We start from the raw sequence: 17,509 nt of genomic DNA, 5'->3' as shown, positions 1-17,509 counted from the left end.
AAAATTGGGGAGGGGATAACAATGGTCACAATGGATGTAGCTTCATTATATACAAATATTAAGCATGATTTGGGCCATGAGGCAGTGGAATATTATTTTAAACAGGAAGGTAAGATTAAAGATGATCAGAGAGAATATATATTGAGGTTGCTAAAATTTGCGTTACAAAGGAACTATTTTTGGCATAATGGGCAGTTCTATAATCAAACAAGGGGATGTGCCATGGGGGCGAGCGATGCCCCAAGCCTGGCGAACCTATTTATGGGGAAGCGGGAACAATCGGTGATGGAAAAGGGGGGCCCTGTTAGAATGTGGAGACGATTTATAGATGATCTGTTTTTTTTTGTTTGGGGAGGGAATCAATTGGAATTGGAGAAATTTGTGGAACATCTTAATAATAACACTCTGAGTATTTCCCTTACAATGGAAGCTAGTAAAGAAAGAATGCACTTCCTGGACTTGGAGATTATGAAGGTGGGCAATGTAATGGGAACAAAAAGTTTTTTCAAGGATACGGACAGAAATTGATATATTGCAACAGATAGTTGCCATGATCCAGCATGGATTGGGGGGATTCCAAGGGGCCAGTTCCTAAGAATGAAAAGGAACTTGTTCTAACATGCATGATTATCAGGTACAAGCAAATATTTTGAAGAGCAGATTTTTGGAAAAGGGCTATGAAGCCAGGTGTCTTGATGAAGAAATTGAGAGGATTGGTAACCTAGACAGACAAACCTTGTTAAGGGACGGGGATATGGAGTCAACAGAAGGTGAGTATGACATAGCCTTTATTACAGGTTTCAACACTCAGTATAAACAACTCTAAAATATCATTGTTAAACATTAGGGGATACTTGAAACAGATCTAACATTGAGAAGTATTATCCCCTGTAAACCAAAATTAATTTACAGAAGGGCTCAAAATCTTAGACAAATTTTTGCACCTAAAAACACACGATTGGTTCACACGATGGCCAGGGGCCCCGGACCTCTCTCACTGGCCGGGGCCCCAAGGCCAACACGCGATACCTGGAGGGGAGTGCAGGTGGGCCTGGACCTCTCACACCCAGGCTCTGGACCTCTCACATCCAGAAAACCCACCAACACTGCCTCCATACTGAATGCTAAATCCAACACACACAAGCAATAGAACACAGCAGTACATGCATCCAGCTACATTTGAAATTGGTCAGCAGGTGCTCGTCAGCCAATCAGGATGCACTGTCATACACCCTTTACCTGCCATACCACATCTAGCAGCCATTAGCATTCAGGTGGGAGGCTTCAGTTGGACGCCATCGCAAGATTGCGTCGCTAGCAGGACCGCCCTGTGCAGGCATCCCTCCCACAGGGGTCCCTCCCTAACCGCTCACCTGTCCGCCATTTCCTAGAGCTGAAAGAAAACGTTTAAAAACACACACATTTTTTGCACCTAGTTGTGTAGAACCTAAAATACTGTATATTCCTGCGTATAAGACTACTTTTTAACACTTGAAAATCTTCTGAAAAGTTGGGGGTCGTCTTATACGCCGGGTGTCATTGATACCGGGTGATACGCCCTATCCTGTTACCGCTTCTCAGATCTCACTGCTGAGGGCTGTAGTGAAGCGGCGCAGGTGCATATATGCGAGATCTAAGAGGCAGAGAAGGAGGTAAATAGGATACAAGGGTGGGCCAGGCAGGTGAAAGAGGTGTGTTTTATGGGCACAGCACGATCTATTCTTCCATACCGCTTTGATAAACCAGTAGACAAGGAGAGCTGACCAATCCACTTATGGAGAGGGAGAATTGACCAATCCAACCAGTCAATTGACTTTATACTGTTATATACTGGGTAACACATACAGTACAGCACCAGAATATGTCCATACATAGCACCAGTACATGATTTTTTTATTTTATTTTAATGTGGTGTGCGTTGGAAGAGGGGTAGTCTTATACGGCGAGTATATCCCAAACTCTATATTTTAACTGTAAAAGTTGGTGGGTCGTCTTATACGCCCAGTCGTCTTATACGCCGGAATATACGGTAACCCCAAGAATGCAGGGGTGGCAAACAGCGGGTTTTTTCCCATGTAGAGGTTGCAAGGGCTGTAGGGAAGCAAAAGGTGTAAAAACAGATAGGGTGACATCATTCAGTAATGGGAGAAGTTTTAAGATCCAGGAATTTATTACATGCAATGACAAATATGTCATATACCTTGCTTGGTGCAAATGCGGATGGCAATATATAGGAAGAACTACTAGGACTCTTAAAGAAAGAATGGGGGAACACATCCGCAATATCCGTAAAGGATACCCTAACCATAGTTTGTCGGCCCACTTTGGTAAGGATCACAATTGTGACCCGAGGGACCTTTCTTTCTGTGCACTTCAAAAAATAATTCCCCACTGGAGAGGATGTAATAAGGTGAGAAAGGTATCACAGGAAGAAACCAAATGGATCCACAAGATGGGCACTTTAAGGCCAGAGGGGCTTAATATAGACATTGACCTGGTGTGTTTCCTTGGTGAATAGGGGTGTGATGTGTGCGCATGCACCGTACATCACCTGGGTTGTCATGTTGGGGGGACATTGGTTTTCCCTGGGGGATACAGGAGGGAAACTTTTTGTTGGATTGATGGGTGTGAATGTGTGAGCAGTTATTCTAGCCCACCTTTAATACATAATTATTCATGTAGGGGTGGTTAGAGTGGTAGAGGAGGGAGGGGTTTGAGGGGATAGATGTGGGTTTGTAGGTATTTGTGGGGGGGGCCAGGATGAATGCTTACGCATAAGTGTATTGATTAAATTATATTAAAGATCTGTGGAGATAAGATGATATGGTCTGATATCTGCTATGGTCCCTGTAAAAGTAGAACCTGGTATCAAAATGTCATAATCTTAGTCCGCAAAGATCCTAGCATAATCAAGTAGAAATTGGAGTTTTGTGTCCATAATTAGATATAATGTTAACTGGTAGGTTAGGAAGTATGCTGTTTATTTTATATATATTTTTAACTTGCTGTAGTAAGTAAAATATGTAATGGTTAATGCCCTTTTGATGGCGGAACAGTAGGCTGCGGAGGGGAGGCGGGTCGTGGATGACGTGGATGGGGAGAATACGTACTTAAATTACGCAAGACGCAACAGACTCCGTGCCCCTGATGAGTCAATTGTGACGAAATCGATCGGGCGGAGTCTGATGCGGAAGTGCGTTCCTGAGCGGCGGTGAGGCGGGCACGGAAGGACACACTACTGACCGAGCGCGCGGTGGAGGTGGAGTGAGCCACACGGAACCCCGGAGCCTGCCTACCCGGCCATCATTACGGGGAGAGCCCGTTTAATCAAATTACTCTAAGTGTGTACCATTGAGGAGCATGAGGATATCTGGAGGAAAAGAATCTTTACATTTGGTGCCTGAGAGGTGGGGGACGACCCGGGAACAGTCCCAAGGCTCTTTTGGACCACTTAGTTGGTCTAACGTTGCGGTGAGTGGCACAAAAAGGGTGTGGTGGTGGCCTATCCCTCTGTGAAGACTACAGGCAACAGCATTCGCTTCAATTTCATTGAAGAAACCTCACATTGATATTGGACTTTTATGTTTATTGTTTTTATGAATTTTAGGGTCACACTAATGTGCTAATAATACACCGTGAGCGCTACCTCTTTTGGTGAATTGTTTTATAGTAAGGAGGAGGCGAATAAGTGTGTTTTTTTATTATTCCTCAGTGTTCTCCCCAGAATTTTTTTCCAGCCGGGTGGTATGAAAAAGTAGCCGGGTGCATGAAAAAGTAGCCGGGTGGGGTGCGGGTGGGGAATGCAGGGCCGCGCATCTCTGCTTACAGCATAGGAGGAGGTTGAGGAGTCGAGCTGATGACAGCCAGGTGAAGAACCCCACTAAAAGACATTATTGAAGTTCGCCTTCCAGAATAACTTTGGATGACCCCCCCCCCCCCCCCCCCCCCCTCTCTGCTTTAACTAAGTAGTAATGCCTTGGTTAGCAAACATATGGCAGGGATTAGATTAGTGCTGCAGAAGATGTCAGCGCTATTTAAATGCATAATAAGAATATAGTAGGACATTAGAATATGACTATGGTAGGATTAGATTGTGAGCTCCTCTGAGGACAGTGACATGACTATGTACTATGTAAAGTGCTGCAGATGTCAGTGCTATATAAATACATAATAATAATAATAATGTAGGACATTAGACTATGACTATGGTTGGATTATATTGTGAGCTCTTTGGGGCTAGTGGAAGGAGTTCACTGGTGCTAGTGCGGGAAAGGAGAAGGTCACTGCGGCTAGTGGAGGCAGAAGGTCGCTGGAGCTAGTGGGGGGAAGAGGTCACTGGGGCTAGTGGGGGGAGGCAGAAGGTCACTGGGGCGAGTAGAGGGAGATAGGTCACCGGGGGCTAGTGGGGGAGGCAGAAGGTCACAGGGGCGAGTAGAGGGAGATTGGTCACCGGGGCTAGTGGGGGGAGGCAGAAGGTCACAGGGCGAGTAGAGGGAGATAGGTCACCGGGGCTAGTGGGGGGAGGCAGAAGGTCACCGGGGCTAGTGGGGGGAGGCAGAAGGTCACTGGGGCTAGTGGGGGGAGGCAGAAGGTCACTGGGGCGAGTAGAGGGAGATAGGTCACCTGGCTAGTGGGGGGAGGCAGAAGGTCACAGGGGCGAGTAGAGGGAGATAGGTCACCGGGGCTAGTGGGGGTAGAAAATCACTTGGCTGGGGGGGGGGGGGGGGGGGAGAGGGAGGAAGTCAATGGGGCTAGTGGGGGTCAGGTAAAATGTCACTGGGGCAAGTGGGGGATGCAGAAAGTCTCTGGGGCTAGTGTGGGGAATAACAAGGTCACTGGGACTAGTGGGGCAGGTGGAAGGTCACTGGAGCTAGTGGGGGTTAGGTGGAAGGTCACTGGGGCTAGTGGGGGGTTAGGTGGAAGGTCACTGGGGCTAGTGGGGCTTAGGTGGAAGGTCGCTGGGGCTAGTGGGGCTTAGGTGGAAGGTCACTGGGGCTAGTGGGGCTTAGGTGGAAGGTCACTGGGGGCTAGTGGGGGGTAGGGAGGTCACTGGGGCTAGTGGGGGAAGGGAGGAGGTCACTGGGGCTAGTGGGGGTTATGTGGAAGGTGACTGGGGTTAGTGGGGCAGGGAGGTCACTGGGACTAGTGGGGGTAGAGAGACGGTCACTGGGGGTAGGGAGGAGGCCACTGGGGCTAGTGGGGGTAGAGAGGTCACTGGGGCAAGTGGGGGTTAGGTGGAAGGTGACTGGAGCTAGTGGGGGTAGGGAGGAGGTCACTGGACTAGTGGGGGTAGAGAGCAGGTTACTGGGGCTAGTGGGGGTAGGGAGGAGGTCACTGGGGCTAGTGGGGGTATAGAGAAGGTTACTGGGGCTAGGGAGAAGGTCACCGTGGCTAGGGAGGAGGTCACTGGGGCTAGAGAGAAGGTCACTGGGGCTAGTGGGGGTTAGGTCGAAGGTCACTGGGGCTAGTGGGGGTAGAGAGGTCACTGGAGCTAGTGGGGGTTAGGTGGAAGGTGACTGGAGCTAGTAGGGGTAGGGAGGAGGTCACTGGGACTAGTGGGGGTAGAGAGCAGGTTACTGGGGCTAGGGAGGAGGTTACTGGGGGTAGAGAGTAGGTCACTGGGGCTAGGGAGGAGGTCACTGGAATTAGTTAGAGACAGGTAGATACCTACTGCATTTGGCTGCAGCTGTCCATTCCTCCTCTATTCCTCTGGGGGCGGGGCTTCCTCTGGACAGGAGACAACTTCCTCCAGGCAGGGCTTCAACCTGCCACACACATGCTCCCTGGTGAGCTTCCCCAGGGCTGGAGCAACCCTTCCTTTGTGCGGGAGTCCTATGGGGGCGGAGTTTCAGCCGCCAGGGGCGGAGCTTATGCCGAGAAACCCCGCTCTTCTCAGCTGCGGGAGACATAATGGACTGGCTGCCTGCCCTAGCCCCACCACTCCAGTTCAGAGGAAAAGCCTGTGGGCGGGGCATGGCTTCAAAGAGGCCCCCGGGAAATCCCCCGGTGGCTCATGACGACACTCAGTCAGTACGACCCTGGTGATCGTCGTGTGCAGTCAGTCCTAACCTATCTGGAGCTGCCTGGAAGGGATGGGACTGGCTGCAGTCTGACATTCATGCAGCCAGAACAGAGACGCTGCCAGAAGGGAAGAGGGGAGAAAGTCTGTCTGCAGCTTCAGGCTTTCTCCCCAGCCTCGAGTCACACAGCACTAGTCTCCCTGTGAGTTCCACTCACATGCGTATCTGGGCTGCAGCCTCCGCTAGCTGAGCTGCCTGGAAGTTAATAGATCGGCAGAGGAGCGCTCCTAGGCGGGCGGGGTTTCAAAACAGCAGGGCGGCCCGCCCACTTAATTGGTCCTGGGGAGAACACTGATTCCTTTTAATAATATATAGGGAGAGCACCCAGGTGTCTCCTTTTGTTCAGCTGTGAGCGCAGACCTCTTGTGGGCAAATATTATTTAGTGAGCTTTGTGCAAAATTAAATCACCATTTCTTTAAACCTCTTATGACTAACAAATATAGATTAAAAAAAACGTTTTTCAATATGCCCTTTACATTAGCAGCTCCTCCCATCTCATCACAGCTCTCTGTGATGCTTTGAATATACAGAACAGTAAAGCAGAGCCAGAAGGGGGCAGGCATGGGCCTTGAACAGACATTAGAGAAGACAGACTCCGCTATAATGATTCCTGACCAAAGCTTTTATCAGGGCTGATAACAAGCAGGCTGTGCAGTGCAGAATGAAACAGAGAGCAGGGTAGGTGATTTCTCCCCCCCCCCCCCCCTGCATACATTACCTGTTCCGGCCGGCGCAAGTCCCCTGGTCCACCGCTGTCTTCTTCTCCGCCTGGTCCCGGCATCTTCTTCGCATCGGCTCCCGGCTGGCATCTTCTCCCATCACCTTCCGCATCACACATCCGGCATCCGCGTATAACTTTCTGTCACTCCCGTGACAGCGGAAGTTCAAATAGGGCGCCCTCTATTTGTACTTCCGCTGTCACTGCAGTGGCACAGGTAGTTATACACTGATGCCGGATGTGGAAGGTGATGGGAGAAGATGCCAGCCGGGAAGTGACAGCGGGGACACGCGCCAGCGGAGCAGGTAATGTATCTCCGCTGTATTGCGTCGGTCGTCAGGCATTCGAACGCCGCTATCGACGCACTCCCGATGGATTTCGGACGGAAATCCATCGTTCTGTCAGTGGTGTACGCGGCGATTTCACGGCCGTTTCTATCACATTAGTAGCAAACAAAAAGAGTCTCGTATTGTTTTCCAGTACAGGAAGAGTTAAAAAATGTCAGTTGTTATGCAAAAGAGCTTCTCTGAGCTATTCCACCTAACTTGGGTCCTGAAACGGTCCTGTTTTCTGAAGCACTTAAAGTGTGCCTGAACTCTTGCACAGAACAGAAGGAAAACAGAGAGGAATCAACCCTGCATGTATTTAAAGGGGAACTGAAGAGAGAGGTATATGGAGGCTGCCATGTTTATTTCCTTTTAAGCAATACCAGTTGCCTGGCAGCCCTGCTGACCCTCTGCCTTTAATACTATTAGCCATAGCCCCTGAACAAGCATGCAGCAGATCAGGTGTTTCAGACTTTAAAGTCAGATCTGATAAGACTAGCTGCATGCTTGTTTCTGGTGTTATTCAGATACTACTGCAGAGAAATAGACCAGCAGGGCTGCCAGGCAACTGGTATTGATTAAAAGGAAATAAATATGGCAGCCTCCGTATACCTCTTACTTCAGTTCCCCTTTAAAGAGATTAGCCTGTCTAATCACCCCCTCATTTATGTCTAATCACAAGTTTTAATTTGATCTATCCGTGTCAAATGACTGCCTACCGCAGAGATGGCAGATAAGTTGACTTGAAAGCGCAGGCTGTTAACAATATGTCTGCTTTCATGAATCAGGAAGTAGAAACAGTGCAGATTTGCCGTATTTTAGGATTTGTATCAGCTGTAACAAATAAATGTTTATTGTTTAAAGAGAATCTGAAGCCCATTTTTCCTTATATATCCCGCGGCTGAACGAGGGTCGTTTCCCCTCCAAATCCCCCCCTGCAAAATCACGACCAACTTGGTCGTAGATTTTGCTACCCTGTGCGCTTCCGTGTGAGGCCGGGCTATGAGCAGCAGCCCTGCCTCACACGCGTCTACCAGTGGCTGATCTCCGCCTCTCCCCCGCCCCTCTCAGCGCAGGCAGACTGAGAGGGGTGGGGGAGAGGCGGAGATCCGCCGCTGATAGACGCGTGTGAGGCAGGGCTGCTGCTCATAGCCCGGCCTCACACGGAAGCGCTCCCCGGGAAAGCACGGGGGGATTTGGAGGGGAAACGACCCTCGTTCAGCCGCGGGATAGCGGCATTTTAGCAGGGGCACACATGCCCCTGCTATATATAAGGAAAAAAGCCATTTTAATTATGGCCTCAGACTCTCTTTAAAGGTTATTATGCTGTTGTGTATCTTTAAGGTGCATACACACGCACTACCAGCGGCAACGACGGGGTCCGCCGGACCCTCCCACTGGGCGGTCTTTTAGCCGACAGTAGTGCGTGTGTACGCGCTGTCGGCAGACTGATAAGGCTGTTTATGAACAATCCGCACTACTGTCGGCTAAAGACCGCCCAGCGGGAGGGTCCGGCGGACCCGTCGTTGCTGCTGGTAGTGCGTGTACGCACCTTTAGAACAGAGAGGACGTTCTGAATTCAGGTCCGCTTTAACAGCAAGGAAACAGTGAGAGACAGCTTGAGATAAGGTTTTACTGCAGGGAAATTCAAAGGGTCATTATTTCTGCTTTGTTTTATAGCTTAAAAGACAGAGTGGGGATTTAAAACTGCAAATATGACAGAATGATGCAATGTTATTTGAAAAAAACAAACACTGTATCACTGAAAATAAAAATGAGATTTTTTTCTTTGCTACTAATGTTCTATTCATTATCCGTACTACACATACAACTCATTATATCAGAAGTTGTGTTTTCTGCTTCAAGTTGCTTTAAAGAGGAACTCCAGTGAAAATAATGTAATAAAAAAAAGTGTTTAATTTTTACAATAATTATGTATAAATGATTTAGTCAGTGTTTGCCCATTGTAACATCTTTCCTCTCCCTGATTTACATTCTGACATTTATTACATGGTGACATTTTTACTGCTGGCGGGTGATGTAGCTGCTGCTTGCTTTTATGGCAGTTGGAATCAGCTGTTAACAGGAAAACGGCTGCTATTTCCCACAATGCAATGAGGTTCACAGACAGGAGCCTGCCAGGAGTACGATGGTCCCCACAGTCTCCTTTGGGAGGGGTTTCACCGCAATATCAGTCATACAGCGCCCCCTGATGATCCGTTTGTGAAAAGGAATAGATTTCTCATGTAAAAGGAGGTACTAGCTACTGATTGGGATAAAGTTCAATTCTTGGTCACGGTCTCTCTTTAAGAGGCTAGCGTCAGAATAATAGTATACTCTAGGCATTACCAGTCCTTGAGTTGAACTGAACGTTTGTATTGTTCAGTTATTCCGCAAGTAGTCGGTGAAAGAAAGTGAAGCAGGTACCGGAGGCAGTAGGTATGAGATAATTCTAAAGCCAAAGGATTTAGATAATATTACTGTACAATAATGTGAACAAAGGATGCATTTGAACAATATAGTAACACTGAAGTTCCTATCTGATCCTGTGCCGTTCAAGCAACAAAAGTCTGCCTTTGTTTTTGGTCTCTTGCTTCAAAATGTTCCGGAGAATAATTGAGAAGCTGAACCCAGAATTCAATGGGAAGCGCGTGTATTGCATTGAGAAGTAATGCTTCGCTCACATGCTATAACTCGCTGTTAAAGTGAACCTTAATCAAACTGTAAAAAATGAGTTTAACTTACCTGGGGCTTCTACCAGCCCCCAGCAGCCTCCTTGTGCCCGCGCCGTCCCTGAGTAATCCTCCGGTCCCCCACAGAAACCTTCTTTCGTTTGGATGTGCAGCCCCAGACCGTGCGCCTCCTGATCACGCTCCCGTGGATGGGAGCGTTCTGCGCAGTACAGGGAAATCTCTACTGGGCATGTGTAGAATTCTCCCAAGGACAGGAACACGGCCGAGGACACACGCAGCCAGGGCCGTGCATAAGCACTGGCCATCGATTCGCCCGATCATAAGAGGGGCGGTGCGGGGGACTAGAGGATCGTTCAGTAATGCCGCAGACACAGGGTGGCCTCCGGGGGCTGGTAGAAGCTCGTTTTTTACAGTTTGGTTAAAGAGACACTGAAGCGAAAAAAAAATATGATATAGTGAATTGGTTGTGTACTATGAATAATTACTAGAAGATTAGCAGCAAAGAAAATATTCATACTTTTATTTTCAGGTATATAGTGTTTTTTCTAACATTGCATCATTCTATAATATGTGCAGATTACACAACACTCAGCATTCAAAATGAGTCTTTCAGAGCAGTCTGTGAAGTAATGACCTCTCCTCTAGCAGAGGAAAAGTAAATAGTCCAGGAACAGTTGAGATAATAAAAGTCAGATAACAGCCCTCTCCACTACTAACTTATGCTGGGAATACACGGTTCGTTTTTGCCTTCGTTTAAACCTTCGATTCGTTCGGTAAACGAATCGAGTGTTGAAAACGTATGTGAAAATAGTCATAATCTCATTATAGTTTCGATTAATAGACCCCAAAAACGAACGACTAGTGATCGAACATGTTTGATATTATCTCTCTTTATCCATCTAATCGAGTCATTGGTAGGCTTGATGGCTGTTCAGATCGATTATATGTTCGTTTATGCTAGTCCGTCCCTGTAAAAAGGGATTTTCGTTTCGTTTCTTTGCAGCCTTCGATCATTGGAAAAACGAAACCATCAGAATCGGAAAAAAAAACGAAACCGTGGGTGGTGATATTAACCGTATGACCGATTATTTCGGGATCGAAAAGGACAAAAGGCACAATCGAAACGAAGGTTTAAACGAAGGCAAAAACGAACCGTGTATTCCCAGCATTAGTCAGAGAGCTTAATGGCTTGTTTGCATAGAGATAACAACTGGAGTTTTCAACTCTTCCTGTACTGGAAACAATTACACTGATGTATCTGATCTTAATGTTTTATTTCTTAGCTGTGCTACACATACAAATCATAATATCATCATTTTTTTTTTCGTTTCAGTGTCTCTTTAAGGTTCCATTTAAAAGATACCTTAGTCCTAAATTAATTCTGTAATTGCCGCAATGTGAGTGTATGGGAAGTGCACATAGGCTTACCGCACCGCCCATGGTCCGGCAACTGCCTCTGTTTAGATGTAAATGTGTCTGTTCCAAAGTCCTGGTCGGTGGGGTCGGCGCAGTATGTCCACAGGAGTATGTGTGCACTCCCGCGAGGAAGACGTAGCTGGCATGCGCTCGCATTGGACTAGAGGTCGTGGGGGAGCACGGTGCCCAAACGGACATAATGCACATGTGTGCAAAGTATGTCCGGGTCAGAGGGCACGTACGCCAGCTACACCTTCCTGTGGGAGCGTGGGACATATTGCTCCTACTGTGACCCCCGCCGTCTAGGACTTTGGAATGGCTGCATTTACATCTTAATGGAGAAAGGGCCACAGGAAGTGCTGTAAGACTATGCACACCTCCCCACACACACAGGGCAGCAATTACAGAATTCATGTGGGACTTATCCTTTAACGATCATTGATCGACCATTAGGGCAACATTTTGGGGAAAGATCACATTACAGACTTGGTGTGCAGCTGTAGCCGGGCAGCAAGCACTGTTCAGAGGAGAGGAGATGAGTGACAACAGGTGGGGAACAAGCAAGCAGAAGATGAGGCACTCGTTCATTATCCGGCAAACTGCCACAGGACAGCTGAGTTTTTCCCCAGTGGGTTTAAACGGCAAAAGGCAAACATATGAGGAGACATACGTGAAAATTGGATACGTATACAAGATTTCTCACCTGCCTTATCGGAGGAGTGATGGATGTGAGAAATCTTGTATATGGTAACGTTTCAAAGTACAATATAGCAGCCTCCATACGAAGCAGGGAAAAAAAAGGAGCAGAAACCATTGCGGAAAAAACGTCTCCACCGCGTGCGCCTATGATAAAAGTCACATTTAGCGGCATAAGGTGGAAATTTGGGCGTATTGCGGCGGCTGCTAGCAGAGCGCCCGCTATGCAGTGTAGGTATCCGCAAGCCTTTCCGCAACAAATGGCCCCTCTTGCCGGTAATTGGGTGCACAAATTTACCTTAAAGGATACCCGAACTGACATGTGACATGAGATAGACATGTGTATATACAGCGCCTAGCACACAAATAACTAGGTTGTGTTCCTTTTTTTCTTTCTCTGTCTGAAAGAGTTAAATATCAGGTATGTAAGTGGCTGACTCAGTCCTGACTCAGACAGGAAGTGACTACAGTGTGACCCTCACTGATAAGAAATTCCAACTATAAAACACATTCCTAGCAGAAAATGGCTTCTGAGAGGAAGAAAGAGGTAAAAAGGGGAATTTCTTATCAATGAGGGTCACACTGTTGTCACTGTCTGAGTCAGGACTGAGTCAGCCACTTACATACCTGATATTTAACTCTTTCAGGCAGAGAAAGGAAAAAAGGAACACAGCATAGTGATTTGTGTGCTAGGCGCTGTACATACACATGTCTATCTCATCCTGTCACATGTCAATTCGGGTACCCTTTAAGGATGGGGATTTAGGGTTAGGCACCACCGGGGAGGGGAAGGGGAGGGTCTTATGGTTAGGCATCGGTAGAGGGGGGGTTCTGTGTGCGAGTAGGGTTAGGTTTAGCCATAGTAAAATATCTGTAAATCTCACTGATATTTTACTATAAAAATTCACTAGTCCCATATCCCTAACATTAGTGATACTTTACTAGCGGCAATCCCCACGCCCCTTTTCTCCAGGCGCCTTTATTTTATGTATGCTCCTCCATATCCCCCTCACTTCAGGTGTGCTTGAAGGAATGAGAACCCCCTACATACAGAAAACCTCTCCACCCTCTCAGGACATTGAAGAAGTTTCTCTGTAAGAGTGATGAGAACATGTTGTAGAGCAGAGAATGGTGGCTGAAGCTGCCCTATATTTCTGTGGCTATTCCGTGAGCTGCATAATTCCCAAGCTTCCCAGAACTATCTCTCTGATCAGACGAATGTATAAAGAGCATATTGATGGAGGAGGGCGTCATTCTGAGGGATACGGGTTACTCTGGTTGCATCATTTCATAACATGCATTTTTCTGTTTGAAGTAGTGTGAAATGCTACCTTCGTGTACTGTAGTGGTCTGTTTATACATTGGTAACATTTGCATAGTGTCAGGTTTACACCTGCGCATATCGGAGTACTGCTGTCCAGCACTGCCGTCACTGTCAGCCTAGCCCAGACATGGGCACACTTGGCCCTCCAGCTGTTGAGGAACTACAAGTCCCACAATGCATTGCAGGAGTCTGACAGCCACAGTCATGACTCATAAAGGCAAATGCATTGTGGGATTTGTAGTTCCTTAACAGCTGGAGGGCCAAGCTTGCCCATGCCTGGCCTAGCCTGTATGTGTCCCCCCAGTGGCAATAAAGCTTAGCGAAGCATTTTAAGAGGGCCTGTAATGACATATAGTAGAATGCAGTAAATTACCGGTATTTAGGACACTCACTTTTATGGTAATTATTCTGGTTCTGGAGCCAATGGATTTGCGAAATGGGGTGTGGTAGCTTAAGGAGGGGGATTTAGAGTAACGCACCACCAGGGGGATTTAGGGTTAGGCACCGCCAGGGGAATTTAGGGTTAGGGACCACAAGGGGAATTTAGGGTTAGGGACCACCAGGGGAATTTAGGGTTAGGGACCACAAGGGGAATTTAGGGTTAGGGACCACAAGGGGAATTTAGGGTTAGGGACCACCAGCGGAATTTAGGGTTAGGGACCACCAGGGGAATTTAGGGTTAGGGACCCCCGGGAGAATTTAGGGTTAGGGACCACAAGGAGAATTTAGGGTTAGGGACCACCAGGGGAATTTTGGGTTAGGGACCACCAGGGGAATTTAGGGTTAGGGACCAACAGGGGAATTTAGGGTTAGGGACCACCAGGGGAATTTAGGGTTAGGGACCAACAGGGGAATTTAGGGTTAGGGACCAACAGGGGAATTTAGGGTTAGGGACCACCAGGGGAATTTAGGGTTAGGGACCACCGGGAGAATTTAGGGTTAGGGACCACCGGGGGAATTTAGGGTTAGGCACCACCAGGAGAATTTAGGGTTAGGCACCACTAGGTGGTGGTGGTGAGCCCTGCTGCTGCTTTACATTATTCAGGGGGACAGAAGAGGACACAAATTGGGAGACAGAAGGTGACACATGGGGGGATAAAAGGGGACATGTGTGGGACAGAAAGGGACACAAGAGGACAAAATAATAATTAGGGAAGAACATCTACAAGTTGCTCCTGGACCATAGACGCACCAGGTTTATTATATATTTTTTCCCTGTCTTTGCCCTCTAAACCTTATAGCCCGGAGCATCTTATATGCCATAAAAGACGGTACATTCAGAAGGGCTGGCTCATACTACGCCTACAGCCTATCAATTGTTCAGACGTGGCTAAATAATTATTCGTCAGTAATGTCTGCCTCTCTGCTTATAGGTGACTGAAGAGGAGCAATCGGCCAATCACACGGTGATGATACAGGAAGCCTTGCAGCAGGCGTCGGTAGGGCTGGGAGAACAGCACCACCTGGTGGTTTCTTCAGATGATATTGAAGGAATTGAGACCGTCACGGTGTACACACAGGGGGAAGAGGCCTCGGAGTTCATCGTTTACGTGCAGGAAGCCATGCAGCCCGTGACGGATGGCGCCATGGAACACATGCTGCAAGAAATATGAGGCTGCCACTAGCCAGGCGGGTCTGTCTCCGCTTTCCATCCTTCACCATCATTAACTTCTCACCGCCGCCCTTCCAATGGAGTCTACCAAAGCCAAACGGCCGAAGATGAAAATAATGTATTTTCTTCCAGATGAAAAAATTATGCCTATTTCAGCTTCCAGCTAATGACTGCCCAAAGACAATTAGTAACTGCTTAGGATTTTGGTTTCTTTTTTTGCCGTAGCTAACCCCTGGCATTTTGTTTTTAGCACGGATTCACCACAGCCGACGTTTACATACAATAAACGCAAAGTAGATTTTTGCCTATAGCAAAGTTTATCATTGTGGTTTTTCCTGATTAAACCAGGGCAAGTAAGAAAAAAAACACCTTTACCAGAATAGGTCTCCAGTCAATTGCAACTTTTTTCCGTTTTATTAAAGCAGCCATGTACTATACTCATTATTAAATTGGTCACATGATCATAGACAAACAGTGCCATCTAGAAGGAGGGGCTGTGTGTGCAGCTATCAGGCATCCTCTGCATGTTCCTCAGGCTGGGAATGGGGCGGGGCTTTCAGGCTGATGCATACTGTCAGGGCAACACTGGACTCTGAATGGAGTTTTGGTTATAAGGAACCACCCCCTTCTCTGCATTAGGCTTTGCAATGTAACAGCAATAAATATGACACCACTTTAGTAAATTCAGCAGCTATTCATTTCGGAGTTTCTGGAGGTTTGGACCAGGTAACAGGTGAGGAATTGGACATGTTGCTAGACGGGGCTGATCAAAGTGTCTGTAATACACCTCCTGTTGTAGCTCCTCCTATGTTGGCCCACCTGGTTGGCCTAGACCTGAAAACCTGCTGGAGGCTGGTACAAATATAATATAAAAAGTTCCCTCTGCGCCTTCCTTAGTATAGCCGGATGGGAATAATACACAGGACAGTACAAAGTGGGGTGTGATGGTGCTTCACACAACAAAACAATACCTAACATGTTTCGCCCTATACAGTACAAAGTGATTCATCAGAGGAATACCAGTGTGTATAACTGGAACTAAAACATAGATGGCAATAAACATCCCCCTACCAAAGACAGAGCTGGCCAGATATGTGTATGTGGCTTCTGCAGAGGACTGACACGATAACAGGCAAGCAGCATTTTCTTTTTTAAATAAAGTGAGTTAAGGTAGAGCGTCCATATTCCACTCACTGCTTGTCAGAGAGGAGTCAGAATACCTGATATGAGTCATTCCAAGTTGATTCTCTGTATTAAAAGCAGCAGGGACAGCCATAAACAAATATATAAGTAGATAACTACTTGTTCTATTTACATAACATATGTATTGTACTGTCCATATTTTGATTTCAGTGAATTTTATTTAGTAAATAAAGAGAAAACTGTTTCAGGCATTTTCTATCTTTGCTGCCTCTGACTGAAGCCAATCCTGATGTCATTTCCTCCCTTTACTCTCTTTTTCTCCTAGAATCTGCATTGTCATACCTAGCTTGCTTTGTAAACACATGTGAGCACAGCATAGATCGTATTACAGCAGCTTCTGCAGAGGGGCAAGGTCTCAGCCTCATCTCACACTGAACTGTCCTCAGCCAATCAGTGAGGAGCAGGAATGTAGGAGGGGAGATAATAAGCTTCCCTCTCCCCGGCAATGTACCAGAAAGGAGCCAGGCTGACTGAGATATGATTTATGACAGCAGAAACATTTAGGGCCTGATTCACAAAGCGGTGCTAACAGTTAGCACGCTGGTGAAAAGCCCTTTATCATGCCTAAACTCAGTTTAGGCATGATAAGTTTAGGTGTGATAAGTTTAGGTGTGATAAGTTTAGGCATGATAAGTTGAGGTGTGATAAGTTTAGGCATGATAAGTTTAAGCGTCAACTGCGTTAGCACCGCAGTGCACAGCTGATCAAAAGTTTTGCGCTAGCAAAGACTGGTGCACTTCGTATAAAGTTTAATGGCGCTGCTTTGCGTGCTAGACTTTGCAAGCGATCTAAACTTATCTAAACTTAGCATGCCTAAACTTATCACACCTAAACTTATCATGCCTAAACTTATCACACCTAAACTGGCTTTTCACCAGAGTGGTGCAATGGTTATCATGCCTAAAGTCTCTAACTGGGTTAGCACCGCTTTGTGAATCGAGCCCTTAATATTATATTGGAATGCTTGCAATGAAGGGTCAGGTTGCAGGCTGCATAATAAACCCAGAGCAGTGGGTAAATGGAATGTGATTTTATGACTGACCATCCCGCTTTAACCCTTGACCACCAATTTATTTATTTAAGTATTTGTATAGTGCTGACCTATTACGCAGCACTGTACAGAGTATATTGTCTTGTCACTAACTGTCCCTCAGAGAAGCTCACAATCTAATCCCTACCATAGTCATATGATGAAAAAGGCTTATTGTAGCCTAAAAGTGATGTCAGACAGGGCCCCGGGAATCAGCCTGGGCTGCCTTATGGATTACTCGCTCTTCCTTCCTATTACTGCAGGGATGTTGAACTTAAATACAAAGTGGGCTCGAAACTGATCTCTGGGACCAAGTCGCGGGCTGACCTCAATGTGCAGTGGCCACCTCTCTCCATTATAAAGTTCCCTGGTGTCTAATAGCCCCCCTCCAACCCCTATACAGTTTCCTG

General features: G+C 47.0%; 1 protein-coding gene across 6 annotated transcripts in view; it reads left to right on the top strand.

Moving 5' to 3' along the window:
- Positions 1 to 16,253, top strand: part of ZFAT (zinc finger and AT-hook domain containing) — a 222,358-nt gene extending 206,105 nt beyond the window's left edge. For all 6 annotated transcript variants that reach the window (XM_068238055.1, XM_068238053.1, XM_068238052.1 and 3 more), the window contains one exon: positions 14,628 to 16,253. In XM_068238055.1, the coding sequence (XP_068094156.1) occupies positions 14,628 to 14,867 (240 nt within the window). In that variant the 3' untranslated portion in view covers positions 14,868 to 16,253. The remainder of the gene's footprint in view (positions 1 to 14,627) is intronic.
- Positions 16,254 to 17,509: the final 1,256 nt, after the last annotated feature.

This window comes from Hyperolius riggenbachi, chromosome 5 (genome assembly GCF_040937935.1).
Source record: "Hyperolius riggenbachi isolate aHypRig1 chromosome 5, aHypRig1.pri, whole genome shotgun sequence".
Lineage (NCBI taxonomy): Eukaryota > Metazoa > Chordata > Amphibia > Anura > Hyperoliidae > Hyperolius > Hyperolius riggenbachi.
This window is presented reverse-complemented; position numbering and strand designations above follow the sequence as displayed.